This window comes from Mesocricetus auratus, unplaced genomic scaffold, assembly GCF_017639785.1.
Source record: "Mesocricetus auratus isolate SY011 unplaced genomic scaffold, BCM_Maur_2.0 Super-Scaffold_100004, whole genome shotgun sequence".
NCBI classification, from domain to species: domain Eukaryota; kingdom Metazoa; phylum Chordata; class Mammalia; order Rodentia; family Cricetidae; genus Mesocricetus; species Mesocricetus auratus.
Window position 1 is genome coordinate 37,641,746 of NW_024429189.1, and position 27,792 is coordinate 37,669,537.

General features: G+C 40.5%; 1 protein-coding gene across 2 annotated transcripts in view; it reads left to right on the forward strand.

Annotated features, from left to right (window-relative positions):
- Window positions 1–27,792, forward strand: part of Cers6 (ceramide synthase 6) — a 251,537-nt gene that overhangs the window by 199,056 nt on the left and 24,689 nt on the right. For both annotated transcript variants that reach the window (XM_040745501.1, XM_040745502.1), the window contains exons 7-8: window positions 2,105–2,233; window positions 4,653–4,759. In XM_040745501.1, coding sequence (XP_040601435.1) covers window positions 2,105–2,233; window positions 4,653–4,759 — 236 coding nt within the window. The remainder of the gene's footprint in view (window positions 1–2,104; window positions 2,234–4,652; window positions 4,760–27,792) is intronic.

Consider the following 27,792-nt stretch of genomic DNA (forward strand, 5'->3'; position numbering starts at 1 on the left):
GATTAATCTATGGGGCCTCTGGTAGTGGATCAGTATTTATCCCTAGTATACAAATGGACTTTGGGAGCCCATTCCACATAGAGGGATACTCTCTCAGCCTAGACACACAGGAGAGGTTCTGGGCCCTGCTCCAAATGATGTGACACACTTTGAAGATTCCCCAAGGAAGGCCTCACCCTCCCTAGGGAGCAGAAAGATTATGGGACAGGGGGCCAGTGGGAGATAGGGGAGGAGGAGAGGGAGCGGGAACTGGGATTGACATGTGAAAAAAGCTTATTTCTAAGTTAAATTTTTAAAAAATGGGGGGAAAAAGAGCTAGTTTACTGCTAAGTTTGGTTCCCAGCGCCTTCGCCAGGTGGCTCACAACTGCTGTTAAGTTCAACTCCAAGAGGATCTGATGCCTTCTTCTGGCTTCTGTAGGCACTGTATACATGGGACATATGTTTATATAACATATATATAAATATGAATAAAATAACTAAAAATAATGGTAGTAGCCAAAAGAAACCAGTAAAGATAATAACTGTAGCCTCTGTTCCTCTATTCCTACTAGAAAACCCAGCATGTAGGGCTCTTACTTTGGTACCCAGTGGGCTTGCTCCAGAGATGCACATTCCAAGAAATTCATGCAGTCACAAAATCAGTCACCACCTTAGTCTGCACAGACGTCTAGAACAAATGCAGTATTGGCAGCTCATAAAACAAGACAGATTTATTCCTTCCAGTTCTAGAGGCGTGTAAGTCTTAGCTCAAAGCATTAGCAAGCTTAGCATCCTGTGAGGGCTTCTTTCCTGGTTCATAGCCTCTGGCTATGTCCTCATCCGCTGGATGGGGTAGTGTTGCCGTCTTGAGTCTCTCATTTTTAGAGACACTAATACTTGTCATGACTTAATCAGTTCTCACCCCCTAACACCTTCATCTTGGTCATTAGGACTTAACATGAATTGGGGCCAAAGACGACATAAACCTTTAGAACACTGAGTTACTATAAGCCTGAATGTGTTGTTTATTGGGCTTCATGTAACCAACAGAGACTGTCTGTCCTAGGACTTTAACTGGGTAGTTCTTCAAATATACCATGTGCTTAAAAATAGCAATATTATGTATATCTGAGCCTGGTGGAACAGGCATGTAATCCCAACTACTCAAGTAGCTAAGGCAGGAAAATTGTAAGTTCAAAGCCAGACTGGGCAACTTAGTAAGAACTATCTTTTAAAAAAAAAGAAGAAGCAGATGGGAATGTAGAATGTTAGAGTGTTTCTCTAGCACATACAAACATCTGTATTCATTTCCCAGTGTGTGTGTGTGTGTGTGTGTGTGTCTGTGTCTGTGTCTGTGTCTCTGTGTCTCTGTGTCTCTGTGTGTCCCTCTGTGTTGGTGTCTGTGTGTCTTTCAAAACTGCAGCCACTAAATATCAGAGAAACAGATATGTACTGTTGTCCCAAAGATCTTCAGGTTTGTTAGCAGCTTTCTGTTACTATAACAAAATATCTAGGACAAATCCATTTGTAAGAAAACCATAATTTTAGGTCATTTTCAGAGGTTCTGTCTAGTCAATGGATGATTGGCACGTTGTTTTGGAGTCTATAGCAATGCACTATATTGAGGAAGGAGTGTATTGTAGTGTAAGCTACTCACATTGTGGCTGCCAGAAAATAAGAGAAACAGGAAGTGGCCCAGGTTCCAGCATGCTCAAGAGCATTTAATACCTTAACTTCATCCCACTAGGCTCATCTTCTGGTAGCACCAAAATTCAAGGTCTAAGCCTTTAAGCATGGACATTTGTGAGACATTTAAACATGACAAGAGTGAAAACCAAGTCTAAGTAGTGTTTTTCTTTGCTTGAAATCCTGTGGCGATTCCTCCCATCGTGATCCGACTTTCATCATGGTGCTGAATCCCATCTCCGTGGACTGGCCACTTGTATATCTCTCCCAATATATGGGAAATCTCAAAAGGGCAGGAGCTGCATCTTAACCACTTAAATTCCCCAGTGCTACAGCTATGGAGGGTCTATGAATGTGTTGCTTAGAAATTAAATGGATTGGTGAAAGTACCATGATGTTGCTGAACCCTGACTTTATTTTGTTTTTCTTTCCTTGAGGACTTTGGCATTATGTTCCTGCACCACCTTGCAACTATTTTCTTGATAACCTTTTCATATGTCAACAACATGGCCCGAGTAGGGACCCTGGTCCTCTGTCTTCACGACTCAGCCGATGCTCTGCTAGAGGTAAATTTTTTTCTTTCATCTTGGAGAAGATAAAATACAGAAGTCATCAAGTCCCCAGACCAGCAGTCCTGTAGTGTGATGAGTGATGGTTTGAAACTGCTGGCTGTTCTTGGTGGGTTTCAATGCCATGTGTGTGCAGAATAAGCTTTGTTAGGATCCTCAGGTAAGAGGAAGCTAGAAGAAGCCTTGACCAGTCCACCTTTGAATGATTGATTTTAAAACAGAAAAATCATTGTTATAATAGATTTTCTGTTCTAAAGTCACACTGATTTATTTGAAAACTGCATATAACCCAGGGTAGTAGTCATAATAAAATTGAGCAGTTTGATTTTTCTCTTACCAGTATACATATTAATCTGTTATCCTACTGGTTTTAACAATGCAAAGGGTATATGAATCCTAAATTTTATACTAAAGATTTGTAAAGAATCTATCACTTTCAGAATTATGCTCAATAATGTTATATGTACAAATAAGTCATCACTTTATGCTAAGAAATTAAGTAGCTGGTCAACATTAACTTAAAAGAGTACAGAGTTCATGTAGAGGTGACTCTTGGAGTCATTTTTTTTCCTGCTGGGCCATGGTTCTATTGCTGTAAAGACAAAGGTCTCCTCGATGATCTGTTACTGCAATAGGAGCCACAAATGTACATACACATTTAATCTTTGTAGAGGCAGTGAGTTAAGGTTTTGAACCGAGTGTAAAACCTCACCAAAAATTGTAAAGATAGTCTCTCTGCACTGCATAAGTTAAAAGATAGCTTGTGGCCATGATTATTAAGTGATTCGAGCTAAACTTCATTCAAGGTGTCCTTAAAAGGTGAATATATGCAATAGGACGGAAGTCTTCTGAAATTCTGTTATAGTTTGATTTATCCTGTGTGTGTTTAGAAGTGGACATTTATGCTGCAGCCTACATGTAGAAATCAATCCTGGACCTGCAGCCAATGTTAATTCCTGTGGAAATCTCTGGCATGCAGCTTGGTGAGAGCTGTGGTACAGGAGATATTGCTTGAATCCACCACTTTCATCCAAAAAAGATAGTAAATCCAAGAATCCATGTATGTGGCTTTAAAGCAACAGTTTTTGCAACCTGGATTGTTTTTTGACATCATAGGTAATGCTTGGAGATGTCTAATTAATGAAGTTGAAGGGTTTACAGCATACACATCTCTGTCAAGTTGGTGATGTTGCTTATTTGTCGCTACTGGTGGGTGAGTGTAAGAGGAAAAGGATTTGTTGGCAATACCTAGCCAGAAGAAGGCTGGAAGTACCTTTTGTTTAATGTACTTCATGGTGTTATACTTCAAGTATTCGTGAAATTAAAAGCTCATAATTTTAACTTCCATTCATGTGATGGATATTTCCTCCTAAGACACATTTCTCTCATAGCTTTGTGCACTGCTTAGCACCATTAAATGACTACCTCCAAAGATGCTATCAACAGTCTTTTCCAGTAATTAATTTCCAAGTCATAGAAAGTAATGTTGTGTGTGCAGAAGAGATCTACAGTTTGTAACAGTGCTTAGATGCTGTGGACTCTGCAAGCCTGCAAGAAGTGAGGAAGAAAAAAAAACATCCATTTCCAGGCCCACCTGGTCTTTTTAAAGTGATGGTGCAGAAGAAAAAGCAGTGTGGTTGCCTCCCTAGACTAACATATAACGTGTGTGTGTGTGTGTGTGTGTGTGTGTGTGTGTGTGTGTGTTTGTATGTATAGGTACACATATAGTCACTGAAACTGCTATCATCAACATTAACCATGGAAGTATTTCCTGCAGACATTGAAACATTAATAAATTTGATCTTTCTAGATCAAATGAGCCTGTACTATGGTTCAAAATTCTACTGAAATAGATTCACTGACATGATAGTAGTGACCCTTTCCTCATCTCCAAGTTTGTAAGAATAAGCTGGAACACGTCTTCCCACAGCACCTCTGTGATTGTTAAAGTGAGCACAAACCTCAAAGTGGATGGAAGACAAACGCAGAAAAACTCTGTGGACTCTGCGTAGTCTGTGGCCTTGCATTTAGGGCCCAGTGAAGACTTTCCATATTGACCTGTTGTGTGGTTTCTGTCTTGATATCTCTGGCTTGCTAACATCACATAATGCAAAAGTTTTTATTTGTCCTCTCTGTTTTCCAGAAATTGGCCATATAATTGAATTTTTCAGGTTGCCAAATAATTTATTAAGTTTGTGAAAGTTGTAGTTCTACATATAGTTAGTGTTGCTTTTCACTCAGCTTTTGAGTAATGTATACATGCTGGTGTGTGGCATGTGCCATTTTTAAGTAGCAGACATTCTTATGCATGTGGCAAGCTGTACCTCATTGATAAACCTGTCTAGGGGCTCATGCATATGAAGGAAACCTTTCTTTTATCGCTTTAATTGATAAGTTGCATTCCTTCCTCTTATAGGCTGCCAAAATGGCAAATTATGCCAAATTTCAGAAAATGTGTGATCTTCTGTTTGTCATGTTTGCCATGGTTTTTATCACCACCCGGCTGGGCATATTTCCTCTCTGGTGAGTATGGCGATCTTTCTGATAAAGGCAGCCCCTCCAAGGAAACTTTTCCAACAGTCTTCTCCTGAATTCTACTCTTAAGTCCTTTGTAAGAAATTTACAGCCCCTAGAGGAGCAGCTGAAGAAGCAGCTTGATGGGGCTGGGGAAATAGTTGTGTTGGGACAGCGTTTGTTTTGCAAGCACGGGGACAGATCTTAGTCCTCAGTACCCATGGTAACACGTTTGTAGTTCTAGCACTGAGGAGGTAGAAACAGAAGTATCCCTGGGGCTCCCTAGCCAGCCAGTCTAGCCTAATTGATGAGCTCCAGAGCAGATACCCTGTCTCAAAGGTTGTAGATGGCATTTTTTAAATGATACTCAAGGTTGTCATATGGCTTACACATGCATACACATATGTGTACCACCACACAAACAGCACTTGATCTCGTCTTTGAGAAGAGTCGTATACTTTATTGCTACTTTGATGGCATAAGGTGTGTTTGGGGCAGCATGGCCATGGACAACTTTATTAATACTCTGTACAGCATAGTTAGAACAGTTGTGGCTTCTGAGGTTTCAGACTGTAGTCTAGAATATAACTTAAGAACCTCAGCCCATGGATGGTCTGAGTTAAGAAAGGAGATACGCAGCCATAGGCCAGAAGCAGCATTGCCTGGGAACTCATCAGATGCAAATATTCCTGGGCCCTCCTTCAGTCCAGTTAAGTCAGCCACTCTACAGGTAAGGCCTGCCTATCTGTGTCATCTTAAGTCTTCATGATGGTTGTGCCACACTAAAGTTTGAAAAACTCTGTCCTAAATTAGTCTCTTCATCAGCTTATGTTTATAGCCAGCAAGGATTGGAAAGTATAATTTAAAAATAACCCTGAAATTCTTTGTGGCTCCTTAATGTGTAGGTGAGTTTTGCTCTGCTAAGAACTAAGGAAAAGGCATACGGAATGTTGGCATTTGATAGAAGTTTCTGGAGGTCTATCAATCTGGGGGTGGAGAGAATGAACCCTACCAAGTCACTTTAAATCTGTCGTTGATGGTAGATTTCTTTTTCCCCTTCCATTTCAAAAGAGCAGTTTGAATGGAAAATTGGAACCATGAAAAGTGGATAAAGTAGGAAAATAAAGATACAACAATACTTTAGGATGCAGTAGTGTCCTGTAAAAGACTAACAACCACTAAGCTGGGGCCTTTATTGGGTAGGTCTATCATTAGGACTGTATGAATAAATCATTCACACAGCCACACCTTTTCAGCCACAAGGCAGACAAGATGCTTTCTCCTTGAGCTTCACAGCCCTTGGGACACATAGGTTTCATTTTCAAACATCAAGGCCTTGTTTGGCAACAGACATTTATTAAAACCTTATTATAGTTGAACATGAATGTAGGTTGGAAACACTGGAATAATTTTAAATATGACGTGTCTAATTATTTCAGAGTTATGGGGGGACATCTTTCAAATTTATTGCCATGACTAGCCATAAGAATTTAAAGAAGAAATTCAAACAACATTTAAGGAATGATTTCTCAGAATGGTGGAAAGCATTTTCAGATGAGTGAGAACCTGACTCTTGAGGAAACAGGCACCACTCATATGATTTGATTTACTGCTTTCCTTCTGGAGAGAGAGTTAAGATTTGCATCTTTTCCCTCCAGAAACCATGTAAAGGCTCTTGGGGTTTAAGCACTGGTGATACCTAGAACATAGGTCCACATAACAAAGAAATCCTACCCCACTGTCAGTGAGGGTACTCATAGGTACGCCTGCTACAAAGGCCTGCTAGCTCCTTAGAAAAATCTCTGTAACCCAATATAAATGTCTTGCAAATACTGGGGGACTCCTGCACCTGGGACCCAGGCCATAGCCAAGCTTTTGAAAAGCAACTTATGAGAACAGTTTTTTATTTCTGATAAGAAATAATCTCAAATTCACTACAATGACAGTTGTATAGTTAGTGACAAGAAATCTTTTCAGATACATCCAGGAAGTCAGGTTGGCACCCTACTGATGTGTTTGATCCTGATAACTGTGATGTCACTGTTATTACACTTTTTCACAAAGACAGCAATAACAACATGTGTTTTAAATACCTGATATTGTGAAATTACTTTGAAACTCCTTTGGAATTAAAGCACAGTTTGGGGAAAGACCTTTCAGGTTATCGACTGCAGACTCCTCCCCAATCCCTCAGCTTACGATAAGTGCAGTCAGTTTTCCAGGACAAGAATATTACTTTTGACATTCAGGGAAAAAAAACAAAACTGCTTGCTTTTATAAGATGACATCTGGGCCTTTACAACTTCTAAGCCACGGACTTCTAAGCTCTGTGTGAAATATTGTGTGGGCATTGCTTGCATATGTTTCCAGAGTGGAGGACCAGTCTGATAACTGTGACTCCTTCCTTTGCTCAGAGAAGTGCCTTGTGGAAAACAGAGTTGAGTGTGCATTCCATCTCAAGTAGAAAGCTCTCCAGGGTGTGCAGGTTTCTAGTATATCTTCTGCAGAAAGCATCTGTAATTCCTTCAGCTGTTCCTAAGTGTTGTTTTCCTTCATTTGTTTCCCTGAATTCCTCCCAACATGGTCTCCCAACCTCATCACGAGAGAGAACAGCACTTATTATTTGGTACCCACCCACTTCACGCCTTAGCAATTGCTTTAAGAGTGGCTTCCACCTTGCCCTGTGATGATCCATTACAAATGGGAGCTGCTTTGTGACTCCCTGTCCTAAGGTCAAATCACTTTATACATTTGCTTTTCAATGTGGTCAATTTACATACTCAATTACACAGTCTACATTTGTTCCTCTCAGGGTTTGCCCTGCTGTTTTCAGATACCATACTATAAACCATACAGTGCCTAAGCTTCTAGATTGGTGAGTTGGAAGAGACACCAAAGACAAATGTTGACTATGGAAGGATTTCTTTAAATTAACTCAGTGCCCAACAACTAAGCTTCTGTGATTTTACTACTCACTATGAAGACTTGGGAGAACCATTATTGTAGCTGCCTGATTCCTTATATTCTCCTACACTATACAAAGGACTGGGTTCCAAGTCCTGTGTAACTTAGGAGGACTCTTGTTTTACGCACCTTTTGTGCATCCAGAGACTAGACTACCAAGGACAGGAAAGTGGGAGTGGGGATGCACTCCTCTAATCCCAAGCACTAGAGCGACTGAGATAGGACTGATTGCCATGTTCAGGCCAACCTAAGCAACACCAAGACTTGCTCTGAAAAGAGAAGAGAAGAGAAACAAGAGGAGGAATTGGAATAAGCGAGGAATATAGCTCAGTGGTAGAGCAGTGCTTGCAGAGCATATGTGAGGCCCAAAGTTCTATCCCCAATACTTAAAAACGAGGGGTAAAGTGAAACTCCAAAGGTAGATTTTTAGGAGGCCTTACCAATCTCATGTGTGTGCTGTTTGCCTACTTTTTTTTATTGTATCAGTGTAAACTGTTAACTCAGAAGTCCTGCCACTTTCGTGTATTTGGTGAGGAGTTATGGGGCATTTATTAGGCAATCGGGATGAGCAATGTCCTGAACATTCAGTTAGATACGGGGTTTTCCTCAGAGCACTCCCAGTTTGAATTCCTTCAGGCCCTGTCAGGACTCTGGTTCATAGTGTGAAAGAGAAAGCTACAGGTTATAAGCTATTTTCCTAAGCATTTAGGAAACATCATAATATAAATTTTCATATTTAGATTATCCTGCTGCGCATAATGAAGAGCTCTGTCGGGTGGTAAATAATATACCAGCCAGGATATATCAGAAAAATAGATACTCTACTTTCTTTTTAAAGAGAGTAAGAGACAGTTTATTCTGAAACCAAATATGAGTTGTCATGGCCCAGGAACAGACTCAAGTTATCCCTGAATTATGTTCTGACATGGGAACCATTTCATGAAAGTTTGTATCATAACAGAACAAGGAAAATTATAAAATGAGACACTTTGACAATACAGTAGTAGAAATATCTGGCAAGTAGGTTACAGCAGGCATATGTGTTACAGGCATAAATGGCTACCAGGTAACATCTATGACTTTTGGATAGCCACTAGGTATTTCAGGAGTTGCATATACTAACAGACTCTGCTGGCTAAATAATATAGTGTGTCAGGGTATGTCTCATTGCTAGAATTCCTCTGCTCCTCACTAAAGTGTCCAGCATCCTTACAGAGCACCACGATATGGTCTTCATAGGAATCTTATATTTCTAGTGGCCACATTCAGAAGTGGTATCCATTAAAAATAGCTCACTTGGCATATTCAAAATAGATCATTTCATACATCAGCATGTTAAATTAGTCAACATTGAAACTATTGAGCTGTTTGTGTTGTTTTACACTGCATCTCCAATAGCTATATTTCATATTGTCATTTGTTTTACGTTTAGCTGCATTCAGAGTGCATACTGGATAGGACAGTTCTAGAAAAGATTTCTACTATAGCCTTTGGTGGGTACCATGGGCTACATGTTTCCTGATGTCTGGCATCTCTGTTTGTTTTTAAGCCTGCTGGTTGCAACTACTCATGCGAGCCACATAATACTGTAGTTAGGAGGGACATTTAATCAGAATGTGGCCTCCAGTCTTGCCTCCACTGCTTCATTTACATCACTGTATTGAGCACTCACATCTCAAAACAAATGAAGATCCCTATCTCATCATATTGCAGCACTAAATGAGTTAATTTATCTACAGAGCTAGAAAAATGTCAGACTCATAGCCATGGCTTTGAAGTCTTAGATTTTTTTTTGTTTGTTTTTGAGTAACATGATTCATTTGATATGAAAAGAAAAACCTTTTAGAAGCAAGTAAAAAAGCTCCATTGCTCACTGGCAATATTGGGAATGGTTCTAATGAGAGGAGTTCAGGAAATTATAAATGACTAAAGTATAAAAAGACATCTGGTTCTTCTCTGAAGGTCTGGTAGGATTCTGCTATGAATCCATCTGGGCCTGGGATTTTTTTGTTGGAGAGCTTTTCACTACTGATTTATTCTCTTCTCTGTTATGGACCTGTTTAGGTTGTTGGTCTCTTTTTTTTTTTTTTTTTTTTTTTCGAGACAGTGTTTCTCTGTAGCTTTGGAGGCTGTCCTGGAACTCACTTTGTAGACCAGGCTGGCCTCGAACTCACAGAGATCCGCCTGCCTCTGCCTCCCGAGTGCTGGGATTAAAGGCATGCGTTTAACCTTGGTAATTTGGATGAATCAAAAAGTTCATCCATTCTCTAACTCTTCCTTATTAATGGAGTACACATTTTAAAAGTGCTCTCATAAAACTCTGTTTCTTTGGTATCTATTGTAATGAGACCCTGTTGATCTCTGTCTATGATCTTTGTTTGTCTTTCCTTGAATTAGTTGGTCTAGAGGGTCTGTTCTTCTTGCTTATCGTCTCAAAGAACCAGCTCTTTGAATCATTGATTCTTTATATTATTTCCTTTATTTCTGTTCCATTAATTTCTGCTTTGATTTTTATTATTTCTTGCTATCTACTGAGTTTGGTTTTGCCCTGTTCCTTTTTTCCCCTAAATTCTTGAGTTGTATCAATATATCCTTTATTTGTACTCTTTCTGGTATTGTACTTAGGACTATACACATCCCTTTAATACTCTCTTAAAGTGTCTCAGGTTTAATTCTATTATGTTTTCATTTTACATTTCGCTCCAGGAATTTTGATTTCTTCTTTGACCCATTCATCATTCAGTAATGAGGTCTTTAATCTCTGTGAGTTATATACTTACTAGAGATTTGTTTGCTGTCAGCTTTAAGTTTTATTACCCAATAGTCAGATAGCATACATACATTTTTCTGTTCTTATAAGGCTGTTTTTTTTCTTGTGTGTGTGTGTGTGTGTGTGTGTGCCTGCAAGCTCCAGCTTGTCATCTATTTTTAGAGAAACTTCCATGTGCTGCCAAGTAGAATGTATATTCTTTGGTTCTTGGTTGGCATATTCTGTAGCTACCTGTTAGATCCATTGTAAAACATCATTTAATTCTGAGGTCCCTCTGCTTATTTTTTGTGCACATGGCCTGTTTATTGGTGAACGTGGGGTACTGACATCATCTACCATTATTGGGTTTGTGTTAATCTCTGTCTTTAATTCCATTAGTATGCTATTTATGGAATTGTGTACAGCACAACTTGGTGCATATGTGTTTAGTATTGTGACATATTCTGATAAATTGATCATTAATTGATCCCTTGATTTGAATGAAGTACTGTTCTTTGTCTCCTCCAATTAGTTTAGTTCAAATTCTATTATGTCAGTGCCTGCTTGCTTCTTGATCCCATTTCTTTAGAATATTTTTTCATCATTTCATTTTAAGATGGTGTCTTTAAAGCTGAGTTTCTATTTTTAATTTCTTTTATTTTTAAAGTTTTCATGTACTATATTTTTCATATCCCCTTTCCTCCCTCCAAGTCCTCCTGAATCTTCCCATACCCTCCCCACTTCCCTCCCCACCCATTTTAATTTGTTCTCTCTCTGAAAAAAAATCAAAACAAAAATGTAAGGCAACAATACAAAGAAAAACAACACAAAACATGTAGAAAAATATCACAGAGTTATTTTTATGTTGGCCTGCCCCAGATTGCTTGATACACTTTGTGATTTTCCCTTTCCCAGAAGGTATCACTTGCAAATGGCTTTTTGGTTAGGGACAGGACTTGGTGTTCATCGCCCTTTCTCTGTTCTGGTATTTTCTTATTTGAACCTGCACAGGTCCTATATATGCTGTCATGGTCTTAATGAGTTTATATGTGTATTCTGTGGGGTGTGGAGGATGCTGTTTCCTTGAAGCCATCCACCACCTCTGACTCTGAATATTTTCACCTCCTTTTCCACATAGATCCTTAAGCCTTAAGGGGAGGGGTTTGATAACGACATCCTATTTGGGATGAGTGTTCCACAATCTCTCACAAAGTCTTGTACATTGTCTACTTGTGGGTCTCTGTGTTGCAAGAGGAAGCTGCTCTGATGAGGGTACTGACCTTTGGGTATAGCAATATATCACTAGGAGTCACTGTGTTGCTATGTTTCTTTAGCAGAATAGTAGTAGTAGGTTTACCCTATGGTACACAGCTTACCTAGTCTCAGATTCTTCGCTACTTTAGCATTGTTCCACCGTGTGGGAGTGGAGGCCTTCAACCCTCTCATGGAGTGTAGTTCTTAAGTCCTGCTTTTAAACATGTGATTGGTTACTCCTTATCATTTGTGCCACTATGGCACCAATATAACATGAGCTTCCTGTAGACAACAGATAGATGTTCTTAATCCATTTAGCCTTGACTTCTGATTGTAGTGTTGAGGCCATTAATAGTTAGAGTTATTATTGAAAGGTATGCGTAGATTAGTCATTTTGATGTTTTTTACTGGTTTCTCTTCTTAGTTGCGGTTTGTTTTTCATTAAGTTATAGCTTCGTTTGTTTTCTTAGAGTCTCTTGACTGCGCTTGTTCTTCTCTCTAGTTCTGCTTCCAGGGTTATGTTTGGTGTTTTCCTACTGGATACGCAGCACCATTTTACATTCTCTCTAGCAATGTATGAAGTTTCTGCCCACTCCCCCACCTTACCAGTATTTCCTGTCCACCTCGTTACAGTCACTCTGAAGGAAATAAAGTGTTATCCTGCTATGGCTTTGATTTCATTCTGCGTCTTTTATTCACTTTTAATTAGATTGTCTTTCTATCATTATGGGAGTTGGTTATGTTACACCAGCTGCTGGGATCCCACCAGTATCAGTCCTAGGCTGCAAGAGCCATCTATTCTGAACTGATGTCTTTAGGGCTGTGTTCGGAACCAGCCGAACAGCCCCGGGTCCAACCCTGAGTGGGGGAATGTGAATCAGGGAAGTCCTAGCTACCCAGTGGTGTTAAGAATGAGACAGAGACATCTTGTCATTTCAGGAGGGTTTTTCAGTCAATACTGGAGACACCAGTTTATTCAAGCATCTTCTTAAATAGCTTTCCAAAAGTGGGGGTACTAGCAGAAGACATCTATTATCGTGTATACAGGGCAGACTACGAAACACTTACTTTAACCCTAGAGATGGTCCTAGAATGCACGTACACAAGCCCTCAGACATTCTGTAAAGGCACATCTCACATCTCACCAGACTTCAGACACATCCCACTAGTCCCCAGGCATGTCCTACTAGCTAGCCCTCATGATGGGTTTGGGGCCTAGGTCTATTATTACACAAACTAGAAGCCATTCTCCACTGTGGCCAGGCCATCCAGAGGTAACCAGCCAACATCTAAAATACAATAGGAGATTTGAGCTCCAGGAATTGAGCTGAGGCCTATACCCGAAATACCATATTGCCCCCCCCCAACAACCAGCCACACTATTGCTTTTACGATGATTGTCTCCATCATGTTATGTCAGTGGAACAAAATATTTTTTTGTCACTGTCCTCATTTCTTGCCCTTATACTTACTGGCTCGACTTCATTTCTGCCTCTTGGAATCATTCTATTTTATACAGACTGACTCATCTGTCCTATGGGAGACCTCTTTAGCCTAATGAGCCAAGAACTGAGGATACATTTACACTACCCTATTTTCCTCTCTCAAAGCTGAGATACTAGCCAGGGAAGTGGTGATGATTTCTATTCAAAGGATATCTGGGCTACATTCCAGCCCCACCACACGCAGGTCAGGAGAAGAGTTCTCTCCACACGGTGCCTTCCTCATGACATCATTGTCTGGTGTTGTTTTACTGTAGACAGCCCCTTGTTCTGTTGTTCCCTGAACATGACTCACTCCCAAAAATGAAACATTTGTATCCACTGTGTGCAGTCCTTGGTCCTCCCCTACTACCATTCTACTCTGGAAGGAGGGGATCAGAGTGGCCCTGTTCTTCTTAACACAGTCCCACTCTCATGGTCCTCGGCAGGACCTTTATTTTTTCCAATCTGCAGGATGGAGAGATGAGAAAAATCTAAGTTAGCAAGAGCCTATAACTGTCAGTAATTTATCCACTGTATGGACAATTCCAATAAAAGGAGACCCTCTAAAAGCAGTGCCCGCCATGTCTACCACCAATGTTTACCACCCGAGTTTTCTGTGCTTCAGTCCTGGTTCTATTCCATACCACAGATCAACAAATAACTCACAACAACCAGCAAAAGGAAAAACCTTTTATGCCCCTCCTTCCTGGTGTAATCAAGATACATACTGTAAATTTTTTCAGTCCTCTCTTTCAAGCTTGTCTTGTCTGATTCTGGTCTTTATTGTGTCAATTCAAAGGAAGTTATGTCAGCTCTTCGGAACATAGATTCCCATACTATTTACATTAGTGACACATTGTTATTTCAAAGTAAGTCTTTGGGATGACAGCATAGGATGACACTGAAATGGTCTTGCTAATGCTATCATGTATTCTTTCATCTATATGATTATGTATTCTACTAATATACCATCTTGAAACTTTATGAACAAAAAACCCTGGAATTGTGAGTTCATAATACAAGCATCCTGGAAGTCAGAATAATTGACTTTCATTTTCTATTCTCAGCAGTAACTTTGTTCTATAATGGTTTCATGGTTGTGACTAAGCATAAAGGTAGGGAGCTATACTATTTTATTGTTTCATTGGTTTTTATAAAATCATTTATGAATGGCTCAGAACTTATCATATAGCTTTTACTTTCTAATACATTCATGTATAATTTGATTCCTTATTTATCAAATGGCATCTACAATCTTAGGAACACCCAAGATTGCTATAGTTAGAAAGACTTCCTTCCATATTTGCTTATGACTTTGTATATAATCAGGACCAAATTTAAACAAGACCTAATAATTATATGTTTTAAAAGATTTGGCATTGCAATCAGTATTCCAACACCTGAAGAATACATACCAAATACTTGCTACACTATTCCCATCAAACCTGCAATTACCGGTGGCCCAGATACAAATGTTCATTATGATAGATAGGGCCATCATCCAAAACTGAATTCACTTAATAGCTCCTCTTTTATTTAAAGTTTAAGAAATTATATCTGTTTGGTTTCCCTTGACTCAAAAATCTGTGTATTTTAGCCTTTGCCATTGGACACTCACTGACTTGGTCCCTTTTTTCAGACTAAGCCCACCCATCATTGGAAGCAATGACCCTTTTCATTGGTCCCTCTTTTTTTCCCTGTACTCCATTTATATTTAGACCCTCAAGTTCCTACACGTTCCCATGTTTTATGAAGCTGTAATTTCGGTTTGGCATGGAGTAGGCTATGCTCAGTCTCATGACAGCACCTATCATAATGCCTTGCTCAAAATGATACTTTAATTCCAAATGATTTCATATCTCCTTGCTTAGTTGATCTCCCTAAGTCTTTGCAGAGTTCATTGAGTACAGTTTCTCCCTTTTCATACAGAGAAGTTTGAATTACTGTATTGTGATTCACCCAAGCTCTCTGACTCTGATTTCCTAATGTCAGTTCAGCCAACCCTAACTATTTCCATTTTTGTCTTTCTACAGTAAAATACAGCCTTCTTTAAGACCACCAAGGAAGACATACTTTTTGAGTAGTTGTTAAATGAGCTGTCATTTAAAAATTGTTTCCTGTCATTCTGCCTCCTCCGTCAAATCATTTTGTAAACAATTTTCACCACCCTTCCATGAATTAGAATCTAGTAAAGAAAAAAGTGAAAATCCAGAAAGACTCTGAAAGAGAAGTACCATAGTACCGCTAAGAAAGAAATGATTCACCTTGAGTTGTATTCCTCCTCATTATGTGTTTGAAGACTAAGCATATAGATTCTCCAGTAAAGTAGTGTCTATTTTACCACAGAAGCTAAGGAGTGAGTGAAATATTCTTTGTGGTAGTACTTTATAGGGGTACCAACTAAATATTGTTTTCAAATGCTATTATTATCAAAATGGAAAGTCCCATGATTGGCTAGCTAGATGCCAATTTGGTATATTTTAATAGTATTTGATTTTATCTATATCTAATGAACCATAAGTGACTTTGAAATAAACATCTGAAACACTTGCTTTGGTCCTAATTACCCACACTGTCCTGTGTCAGTCATATCTTCTCTAATACACAGTGAGAATATAGTATTGAACATGCAACCCTTTGCATCTAGATCCCAGGAGACATAACTGAAAAACCACCAGAGTTCACAGAAGTGTTGCTGGAAGTTTTTCTTGTTCTGCCAAGTCCCTCTGCCACTTCCAGCACCAAATGAATACACAGAGGCTATATTAGTTATTAAACTATTGGCCGAAGGCTAGGGCTTCTATTGGTTAGCTCTGTCTTAACTCATTTCTATTAATCTAAGTATTTCCACGTGGTCTTGTCTTACTGGAGAAGGGTCTGGACCTCCTACTCCTTTGGCAGCTACATGTCACCTCCCCCTGGCAGGCTCTCCTGCCTACCTTTCCCGGAATTTTCCTTGCCTCCTAGTCCCACCTATCCTCCTGCCTCATTGGCCAAACAGTGTTTTATTCATCAAAGAATAAGAGAAACATATATACAGAAGGACTTCCCCCATCACAGAAGCTCACAGTCAGCAGCTGTGTGTTAAGCTGCGTCTTTCCTTGTTAAGTCTCAGGTTCATGTTCAATGTTCAGCCAAGGATGGACATGCATTGTTGCCAGGAACTCTGCCAGACCTGAGTGGGGTTTTTTTTGGGGGGGTGGTTTTGAGACAGGGTTTCTCTGAGTAGTTTTGGAGGTTGTCCTAGAACTCACTCTGTAGACCAGGCTGTCCTTGAACTCACAGAGCTCTACCTGCCTCTGCCTCCCGAGTGCCCAAGTGGGTTTTATATCTTCATGTTCATCCCAAATAACAAAATCCTTAGTTCTGAGAAAATTCACATCATCCTGCACCCTCAGTATTAGTGTTATCAGAAATGCTCACCTTCACAAACTGCTTCTTCCTGTTGGGGTCCCACTGTTTCCTTTTATAAGCTTTGAAACTCATCCAAATGCATAGTGATATATCAGCCTTTGATTCCTTTCTGAAACTATATCTTTCAAAGTAACAAGGCTTACATGCTTTTCTGAGTAGCTGATAAGAAACAGATTAGTCTCAGTTCACAAGCCTGGAAAAGCTTATCCTCTTGCTCCTGTAAACCCTTGGTAACCATACTCTCAAACTTGTATTAGTATTCTTCTGTGTTCAGTGGACCAGAAAGATGAGGATGAAACCTAGAAACGCTTTGGTAGATGGGTAACTTGGCATGTTTTTAATAACATTCATGTATGATAGCACTTCTGAGGTGAGCCAGTTGTATGCAAATGCTGTGTACTGAAAAGACTGTCTCTCTTCTTGTAAACATGGCGGTTTTAGCTGAACCAAGTTTAGTTGATAGGCTGAACCAAGAATCCACAAACTACAACTTGTAGGACAAGTCAGCACATAGCTCATTTTTATAAGTAAAGTTTCGTTGGCACACAGCTCTGCCCATCTGTCCTCTGCTGTCTGTGGCTGCTTTCTGCTGCGAGTCACTATGGAGTAGTTACGGCAGTGATCATCAACACAGCATGATATACTTATTATCTGGTTCACTAAGGAAGAGTTTTGCCAACTCTTTGACTGAGCCATTAAGAATTTGACTTGGAATTAGAGTAAGAATTCAGAATCCAAGTAAGATAAAATGGCTGGGGGAGTGACATGCTAAATGCATTTAGCGTTGAGAGGTTCTCTAGAGAGTCTTATCTACTCTCAGCAAAAACATGTGTGGGTGTTATTAATTCTGTGGCGGGAGGGAGGGAGGGATACTCCCCAGTCCTTTAGTGCAGTTCTTTTGTCAACAAGGACTCCCAACACAGAATTAATGGCGTAAGTATTCCCATCGCCAATCTTTCCCAGTCACCTTATGGCCCAGACCTCTTAGCGCAACTCATGTCAACCCAGCTTAATTCTCCTGATTCTTCTTTCAAGTTCACAGATTATAATCCCACACTTAATTCTCACACACCCTTGTGTCTTCCAGGGCTTTGTGTCCTGCATAGACCTAATTGATACCTGAAAATGAATTGTCATGAAATAAATGGATGTTTAATATGATGTGTTGGCGGCCAACACATTTGCTGTGTTCGAGTTGTATATTTGATAGTTATGAGGAAATATTTTGGGTAGAACTCACTGAAATATTTATTAAAACTTGTCCAAGGGGCTGGAGAGATAGTTCAGCAGTTAAGATTTGTGACTGCTCTTCCAGAAGATGGGGGGGGTTCCAATTCCCGGCATCCACATGGCAACTAACAACTCTCTGTAACTCCAGTTCCAGGGGACCTGACACCCTCACACAGACATGCATGCAGGCAAAACACCAATGCACATGAAATAAAATAAATAAATTATTTTAAAAAAGCAAACAAGCTTGTCCAAAAAGACGGAGAAACAAAACAAAAGATTGGAAAAACAAGCCCAGAGAAGTGGTATTGACCATGTTCCATTTGTAGGTGCCCGTGTAATCATCTTATGAAACAGTCCCAAATGTTTTAAAATTCTGAGCAATTAAGAAGTGCTGTCTTAATTAAGAGTTTTAGATTATCTTTTTAATTGAAGTATAAATTCAGTGGAAGATAAAATTTCTATTAGCTGTAATCTTACAGCCTAGCAGTGGGTATTAATAAAATACGTGTGTGGGAGTGCTTATCAGTGTAAAATCTAAGGAGTGCTGAGTCACTCCTGTTTCAATACAGTCTCCTACCTACCACACCTGTTGAAATCCACAATCAAAACTGGTGCTACAGTAACTGACCGGGTGACTCCGCAGGTGAGGGGTGGACTATGTAAGCTGAGTATCCTGAGTTTAAGCCCTAGAGCCCACATAAATATTTAAGGCAGCGGTTTGCAACCTGTGGGTTGCAATCCCTTGGGGGCAATCAACCCTTTCACAGGAATTGCCTAAGACTACCAGAAAACACAGATATTTACATTATGATTTGTAACAGTAGCAAAAGTACAGTTGTGAAGTAACAATGAAAATAATTTTATGGTTGGGGGTCACCCCAACATGAGGAACTGTATTATTAAAGGGTCACACCTTTAGCAAGGTTGAGAACCACTGGCTTAAGGAGAGAACAGACTCCACAGATTTGTTGTGTGGCCTTCACACTCATGCCTTGGCACACATGCCCACACATTAATATCACACACACACACACACACACACACACAAATAATAATGATAATAACATCCTTAACATAGTTAAACATCAAATAGTAAAATGCTTTTAATGATTTTATTCTTAAGCATTTTAACCAATAACAAATAAACAATACAAAGATATAATTTCTACATTAATTAATATATTTCCATTAGTTGAGATTTTTGAATCACCAGATTTTCCTCATCTTGGGTAGAAGCAGACGGCTGTTTTCTATCTTGTCTGCTACTATACCTCAAACCCTCTAAAAAAAAGTGAAGGACATTTTAAGTTGACATGAAGATACCACTTGAACTTGTCCTACTCCATCAATACTCGGGGTGTGTGAAGCTCTGACTGAAAAGTGCTCTGTGTGGAAAGCCTTGAAATTACCGTGGTTCCCGGAAAACATATTACATTAGCAACACAATTTGCAAAGTCAGCACTTTGCAAAGAAAAGGTCAACACCCTTCCCTTTGCATTAAGCTTATAGTAATTCCCAGACATAGGTTAAAGCTACTAAGAAAGGGAACAGAGAAAACAGAGCTTGGATGGCTAAGTAGTGAGTTATTCATGGGCCTTCACCCCTTTTTCTCTTCCTGGCTATGTGATTGCATTTCTTCTAATTTAAATTTAGAGAACCCCCCCCCCGCTCTCTATGCCAGCCACATGAGATCTGCCTGAAGCACTCTCCTAGTGTTATTTAATAGTCATTAGCTCTTTTTTTCACCCTTTGACACTTAAGAATAAATTCCAGCAAGGCAGGAACCCTGTCTCCTTCTCCATATATGCCTAGTACCATGTGTAGTGACTGGTGCTGATTTATCTTGCCAGAGAGCGCCACTGTTTATTCTGCATCTTGATTTAGGAGTTATTGTAATAAAGGTTCTCCCCATTTCAACATGGTAGGTAGAGACATTGTGAAGGCAGCAGACATTCCCTTCTCTCTTCTAAGGCTGTGCCTTCTACCTAATCCTCCTACAGTGATTGACCCTCTCCGCATGCTGTCCCCTGATGAGTTGTGTTGAACTCTGTATCGGGTGTAGTATGTAAGAACCTGGAATTAGGGTTGCCTGTATCAGACAACTGATGTGTCTGTGTCTCTTTGTTTTGTTTTAACTTGCTTCCTACCCATACTTCAAAGGTTTGCCCAAAGTAGTGAAAGTTTGCCTTATTCTGAAAGAAATGCCCCTCACAGCTGGGATCATTGTTTATTTTGTCTATGACCTATATTTCCCTACAATTGAAATAAAGTGATCTGTTGTTTGCATTGTTTGTATATGATATGGACAGACAGGTGCGTATAGTACATATATACTTGATATATATATAGATATCAAATACATATCAGTCATACAGTCAAACTGAAGACTTTAGAAGAAATCAAGGTAAATCGGCACAGTCACTGCTGGTGTTGAAGCTGTGTGTGTGCTCTTCTTCATGTATAAAAGGGGAGATTGGAAAAGGTATTGGATACCTTCTAGTTCCAAAGCTTCTGGATCCCACAGAAGGGGTCATGAGCTTCTAGGAAGAAGTATGTATGAAGTGATGGCTACAAGGGACTTGGGAAGCAGGGAGTACTTAGTAGTTAAGGAGAAGTAGTAAACATGGTCTACTTTGTTTTAAAAGTTGGTGGCCCATGGAAGCAAAGAAAGATGATGACCAACAGTCAGGAAGGCCATGCGTCAGCTCAAACACTGGGTGTGTCCTAGGTACTGCAGCTGGAGGCTGCCAGCCACCCATGTTCCTCACTGCCAAATGGAAAGCTGTGTCATGAGGGGAAGTCCAAGTGGCTTAGACCCTTGGTATACCCTGTGCCACTTTTAAAGTGCATGACTTGATCATGAATGAAACAAACACATCAGCTTGGCAGTGAGAGCCTATTTGTCAGTGTCAGCAGGGTTAGTCAGATTGTATGTGGTGGCATATTGGCTTAGGTTTCTTCTAAATACCCTTAAGTTTTCGCTCTGAGAAACCCAGTTGATTTTATGCTGAAAAGAGGTGATGGTAAAGGACTGGTCCTATATCAAGCACTTCAGTATGAAAGTTGCTTAGCAGTAGGACAGAAATGAAAAAAGCAATTAAGTTTATATTTAGTGATCTATCTATATACATCTGGAGCACATTTGGGGAAGAATTCAAAAGGGTCGATTCATTTGATGCCTCCTGCTACAAAATTGGGAGTGTGGGAGTCAAGCTGCGGCTTTCACAGTGTAAGACATTTATTGTTGACTTTAAAAAGTTCTCCCACTTACATGTAATTACTATCCTAGCAAATGACACTGTAATTTCAGCTTCTTAAGCATAAGGCAAAGCAGTCCTTTAAAAATAAAACAAAACCTAGGCCTTATAAGATAAAAGTGAAGAGTCAGTTACCCCCCAATCAAAGCACTTATGCACATGCCTTCTCCTATAAACCAGCTCCTTACTGTGTATGTGTGCTGTTGCTTGCCAAGACCAGTGTGTCTTTCATAACAGTGTGGCCATGTTGATTATCTATTCAGCACTGGACTTTAAGGCTTTGCTGGGCATTTATAAAGCTATCAATACTGGTGCAATTTAATGTCAACTAGTTCTTTTAACAGACTTCTTTCCCACTCCCTCACCCCCAAAAGTTGTGTATGTGTGTATACATATACACATATATAAAAGTTGCTCAGTTGGTGGTGTGGTAGACTTAGATATACGCACTGTAGCAACCACCGTAGTCATTTCTACCTACTAAAAGTCTGTACAGAAACAGTTCCCTCTGGGTAGGAAGAGGTGGCTGACACTCTAATTCTGTTTCTTTGAGTTAGCTTGTGAAACATATTTATAATCAAGCCAATTCAGGCTCCAGGAATGTGAGCATCAGACTAAAGCCATTTCTGAGTGCAGCGCATCAAGTGCTGGTAAGATTTTATCAACCACACCACTTGAGAAATATTTATCTAGGCTGACAGCTCAGAAAGGGGAAAAAATGATATAAGAAAGCAAAGTAAACTATAAACACTGAGTTTAGTGTTTTATAAAAACCTAACAATCAAGTATCTTGCAAACATATCTTCAAGGTGCGCACACCTATAATTCCAGCACTAGGGAGCCAGGGGAAGGAGGATTGTCATGAGTAAGTAAGTTCCCAGCCAGCCTGAACTTCAAAGTAAGTCCTGTCTCAAAACAATAACAAGAAAACACTTATGTTGAATGAAATGTAGATGAGATTATTCACCAAGACCCAAAAGGAAAGGTCATAAAAATGGGAACTTCTCTACTTAGATTTCTTCAGAGTTACCTATTTTTCACTCAGAGAAACCCAGTCAACTTCGTAGACCTTGCAGTTTGAGAAAAGTGTACTACAAGGAAGGCTGGAGTACTTCTAAATACAACTAAATAAGCCATAAATAACAGCGGGTGGCATGGAGGGCAGAAGGAAGGAGGGCAGGGTGATTGAGGGAAAGAGGACAGGAAGAGCAGCAGACCATGTTGTGCTTGAAAATGCTGTAATGAAACTGAGTAGGGCATATACTGATTTTCAAAAAATAAAAATTAAAGAAGATACATGTACATCTATCTTATCGAGTGAGTCAAATAGAGATGAAGTGATGTGTGTGCATATGTATACATATATGGGTGCAGGGGGGGGTGCACGCACATGCAGGTTGCTAGGTTGCAGCATTGAATGCATATTGGCCAACTATTTCCCCATAGCTTAGGGGTGATTGATTTTTTTTAAGTCTCTTAGTTGAGATAATAAGGAAATAGTGTTAGATTCGGAATTAAAAGTCCTATCCAACTTTTAATTTTGTTACTAATTTATTCAGTGCACTTAGCTTATAACTCTTCCTCCCTAGTTTTGTGATTTCTACTATAAGCAAGTTAATAAATAAAGCCCTTCTCTGAAGGATTTTGTGTGTAGTAAGTAAGAACACACACTGAGAGTAGAGTCTTGAGTACCATACAGCACTGTGCAGACCCTATCAACACCTTTAGGCTTTCGATGAGGGCTGCAAAGTGGGACAGAGGTTGGGACTACAAAGAGAATTTGAATCAGAACGGGAAACATTAAGTATAATTCAGCCACAGCATTGTGTTGAGAATTTTCCTTGATGGCTAGCATTTCCTCATGGGGTCTTAGATGGAAATGATACACATGTAAAGACAACACGGCCCAGCCAGCAGGAAGGTGTCAGGCCCTCTGGTGACAGTGCCCCTGGTGCCTGCCCTTTCCCATCAATCCCCATTACTGCCGTTTTTCTTTGCCATCGGAAACCTTAAGAGAAGTCTGTTGTACAGCCTGGCCCCTGGTCCTTGTCAGGGAGATGTGTGGCTCTGGCTCTCGTGTTGAGTAATTTGTCTGCAGTTTCGCTGAAGCTGAAAGACCTTATGGGCATCTTTCTCCCCAGCACTTTTGTTCTGTCCCTTGTGAAGAGCCATTGCTCCACACGCCTGTCTGCCTTAACCTCCTCTTGACCTGAGAGCATGCAGCCTCTTCAGAGGCATGAACAATTGTGACAGAGACCAGACTGAGGAGCAGGACACCGGCATCTTCCACCAGAGCCATGCGCACTGTGAATGTGTCCACAGTCCACAAGAGGGTCTGAGGAAAAACACAATGGAAACCTTTCAAGACTGACTCAATTAAGTGCCTCCCGAGAGAGTGGCTGAGCGCCAACCAGGGAAAATTCAATACTGGCTTACTGAAAGACAGTCCATCTCCCCCAAGTACCTGTCCCCCACCCCTGCCATATGTAAAGGGAAATACTCTGCAGCAACCTTTTGGAAAATATGTCAGGCTTTTTTTTGCAATAAAAATATACACGTCTCTCAAATCCATTAATGTCAACAGTCACAGGAAAGTTGTAAGGGAAAATGGGAGATCGTAGATAAGTTCTTACAGTGTCTAAAACCAATGAATTATTCAGATGCACAGTTGAAATCCTGCACTTGTGACCAATGACAAAATGAGTGGCAGGTAAGTGTAATGTAGTAGTACAAAAGACTCCGCCCTTTATCTTCTAGTAATGAGTGACTATAATACATAGCCCCAGAATTCAGTATTAAGCGGCTTTCAAAGAACAGGCTCTTTTCTTTGTCCTTGAAGTGGTACTGTGATAGCAGGTTGTCGCATCTGCTGCGCGGCCTGTGTCCGAGAACGTGCGGAGGGTGTCGGGGATTGACAACACAGAGACTTGTTCAACGGTGTAAAGAAAACTTTAAGCAGGCCCCAAAAAGGTTCAAGAAAACTTCCTAAGAAAGGCCCCCACCAGAGAAGCTTCTGCTCTCTCCTCTACCCTGGCTGGTTCTGCTCTGACCCCAGAAACTGATCTGGGCGTGGCAGAAGAGGCGGTTAGTCTTTGGACAAGGTCGAGGTCAGGGTGGTTTCTGCGGGCAGGCCTTTTCCAGGAACTTAATGCCCCCAGGCATTGTATTGTTTTTAGTAAACATGTTTTTAGTAAACATTGTCTTACAGCTGCCTACTCCCAGGCAGAAGGGGAAGTGGGTCTCTGCTCAAGGTCTGGTGTTCCCACAATTCACCCCTTTTTATTTTTAAATGAGGCACTCCTGGCTTAGGTCAAGTAGGGTCACCCTCCCTTTCCCGTCCTTGGGGGACCTTGAACCCCTGTCTTAGGCGGGAGGGGTCTTCCCCACAGGTGGCCCGTCATCAGAGCACCCCAACTTTAAATCATCTGTAACCAACCTTCATGGCTATCGGGATTGCCATGGGCTAGGCTAAGCAATACTTGGTTACGGATCTCTTGCCTCTGGAACAAGGCACGTTTGAGCCCGGCATAAAGCCAGAATGCCTACCGCCACTGCCACCATTTCCAGGACCCCCATTGACATAGCGCCTCTCCATCACCGTACCCATCACCAGATCTGGGCCATAACATTCTACCAGCCTTCATCTGTTACAAGGCTAACATGTACGTGATTTACATTCTGTTACAAGGGTAACCCGCATGTGACTTAGATTTACAATTTGATAAAGTTACAATTGTTCCAAGATCTGCTCAGGAAAGCATTTAGAAAGTGCACTTGCACAGATACATTAGGTACAATCATTGATGTTACACATGTAGCATTATGAAAAATATGAACAATAGGCTTGTTGCACTATCCACAGAGCACCAATTTGTTCCTGTGGTGATGCAGTTTGTTGATTTAACGTCAGCTGATTATGCAACTTGAGTCAAAGTCTCCTTTTTGTCGCATTAGGACAAGTTGCACCTCTCTAGAAAAATACACTGGCCTAGTCGTGATTCCAGAAACAGGAACCATCAAGTCTGATATTTCAAGTGACCATGTCCTGTTCAATTACTTAAAAGAGGCTTTTGCCCCTCATCACAGTCCATACCAATGTCCAAGTGTTTTAAATGGGTCCTTTTTTTTCTGTTGGCTTCACAATGAAAACTCATGGGTCTGGAAGGTTGATGCAGCAGGTCTGTTGAGAAACTGGAAATCTCGAACCGACTGTTTTCTTTCTTTCTTGGGCTCTAGATTCGATGACATCAAGGGTCAGGAACACTGATTTAGGAGATCTCACTCAAACTGGCTTAGGTAGGCTCCCATGGTCTCAGGTCCAGTTTTTCTCTGCTCCATGCATCTCACTAAATGGTTTGACAGCTGCCGAAGCTTTATTCTTTTCCTGCAAGAAAACACAAACATGCCCTCGACCCCAAATTAGGGTCTTCTCCACTGTTTAGTGCATGGATGTCTCCATTTGACCTGAGCAATGGTTGTTCAAGTTCCATCATGCCAGAATCTGTCTGAAGCTCACTGGCATTCACATTATAAAATTTTTAAATGAGGAGTGTATTATTTGATGAGTCATGTGGGGACTGGGGACATTATTCCCCCTTTTTTATTTTCTAAAAAAATTTTCTTTTTTGAACTGTTGAAGCTGGACCATAACAGTAGAAGGATTTGTCTACCCTCCTTGGTTAACTATCTAGGTAAATTGGGATTACTACTTAGATTATTTGTAGATGCCCATTAAAAAGGACATATCCATTAAATATTTCCCAAAAACTTCTGAAAATCACTCAAAGTTTGTAAACTATAATGTGTCCAAATAACTTGTGAAAATTATTTGAAGTCTGTGAGCAGTCTTTCCCAATCTAACCTGTAGAGCTCTCACTAGCTGACAAGGCCTCATTTGTATCTTAAATTTTTCTGTTAAAACATTAACAGACTGGCTGGATGTTCCTTTTAGCTATATATAAAGCAATCTAGGTAGCTTCTGAACTATTTTTGAAGGGATTTAAGTATCCTTTTAATCATATAAGCAGTTCACACTCACGCATTCACAATCACATTTCATACATACCAGTGTGGCCACACCATACATTCAGAACATACATGCATCTTTCAGTCATCCTTTCTCCCTAGGTCATGATTAGTCTGTTGCAATGAAGCTTCCTTAATTGAAATCTATGTAAAAGAACAACTCCAGCCAATCCTTGAACTAAAAGGGTTAAAAAGTCCTGTATGTTCTTTATCATTCCTCCATTTGAGCTACAGTCATGGGGTACATCTGTACCTACTCCTTGTAACTCTGTAAATGTGAGGTGGAGAGGCCAAGCTTTTGGCCAAAAGTTTTTAGAGATGACTCACAAAATAGAACTTAAATGTAAACAAAATTTTCCATTCTATATACCTTTGTCTTTTTCTTTACTTAATACCAGTACCTTTTTACTGTTACAAATTTTTTGTTTCACCCATTTTTTTTTAAATCAGGGTTTCTCTGTATTGTTTGAGGCTGTCAGTCCAGCCTGGCCTCGAACTCACAGAGATACGCCTGCCTCTGCCTCCCCAAGTGCTGGGATTAAAGGCGTGTGCCACCACCGCCCAGCTTGTTACCAATTTTTTTTTCTGTATTATTTGGAGGCTGTCTTGGAACTTGCTCTGTAAACCAGGCTGGCCTTGAACTCAAGAGATCTGCCTGCCTGTGTCTCCCGAGTACTGGGATTAAAGGCGTGTGCTGCCAACGCCCGGCTATTCACCCATTTTCAATCCAACTTTCAACCCAGGATGTTCCCTCATAAAGGCGTGTTGGGATTAAAGGCGTATGCCGCTGGTATTAAAGGCGTATGCCGCTGGCAATCTCTTGGATTCCCTACTTTCTGACCCTGGTATCAGGCTTAGGAGGGGAAACTCAGAATGTCTAGTTTCTGACTTTTTAATCTCATTGGCGGCAGCCGCTCCCAATGTATTATTGGTGTTATACAATTTGATGAACAGGGAGCTGGAATGACTAACTGGCATCAACATGGGGGGGAATCCTCACCAACGCCCTTATTTCCCTTACCTGAGTGTTCAGCAATGGTTGGATCATCTTTATCATGGTGAGCATTCCTAGTATCCGGAGTATTGGGGTCGACATGCCTGATGCACCGTTCGGGGACCCAAATAGGCTTCTCACTTCCTGGAGGGAAAACACAAACAGCCCCTCGGACCCTAGCTAATAGGGGGGTGGGTGGCTGCCATTTTCCTGTAATTAAGTCCTTCCATCTGACCCATCCCAAGGACTGGGAGGGTTTGTTCCAATGTCTCTCCATAGCAGACAAATTATTACGGTCTATGGTCAAAAAATTTAAAATGTAAAGTATGGTGGATAACTGAATATTGGGGGAGGTAACATACTCCCCCTTTTTTATTTTCTTAAAATACTGTTTGAGAGTGGCATGGGTGCGCTCCACAATAGCCTGTCCCGTGGGGTTGTGAGGAATACCAAAAGAATGGACAATGTGATGTTCCCTGCAAAAGGCAGCAGCAGGTCAGCTCGAGCATGCTACATATGTGGCCTATAAAGAGATGTTCAGAGAGTACCATCTTGACAGCACCATCCAAAATGGGGCAATTGTGTGAGTATGAGCTGCTCTTAGTGTCTTCAGGTGTTAATAACAATGTAGCGAGGTAGTCCAGAAGAGTCTGCAATATTTATAGATT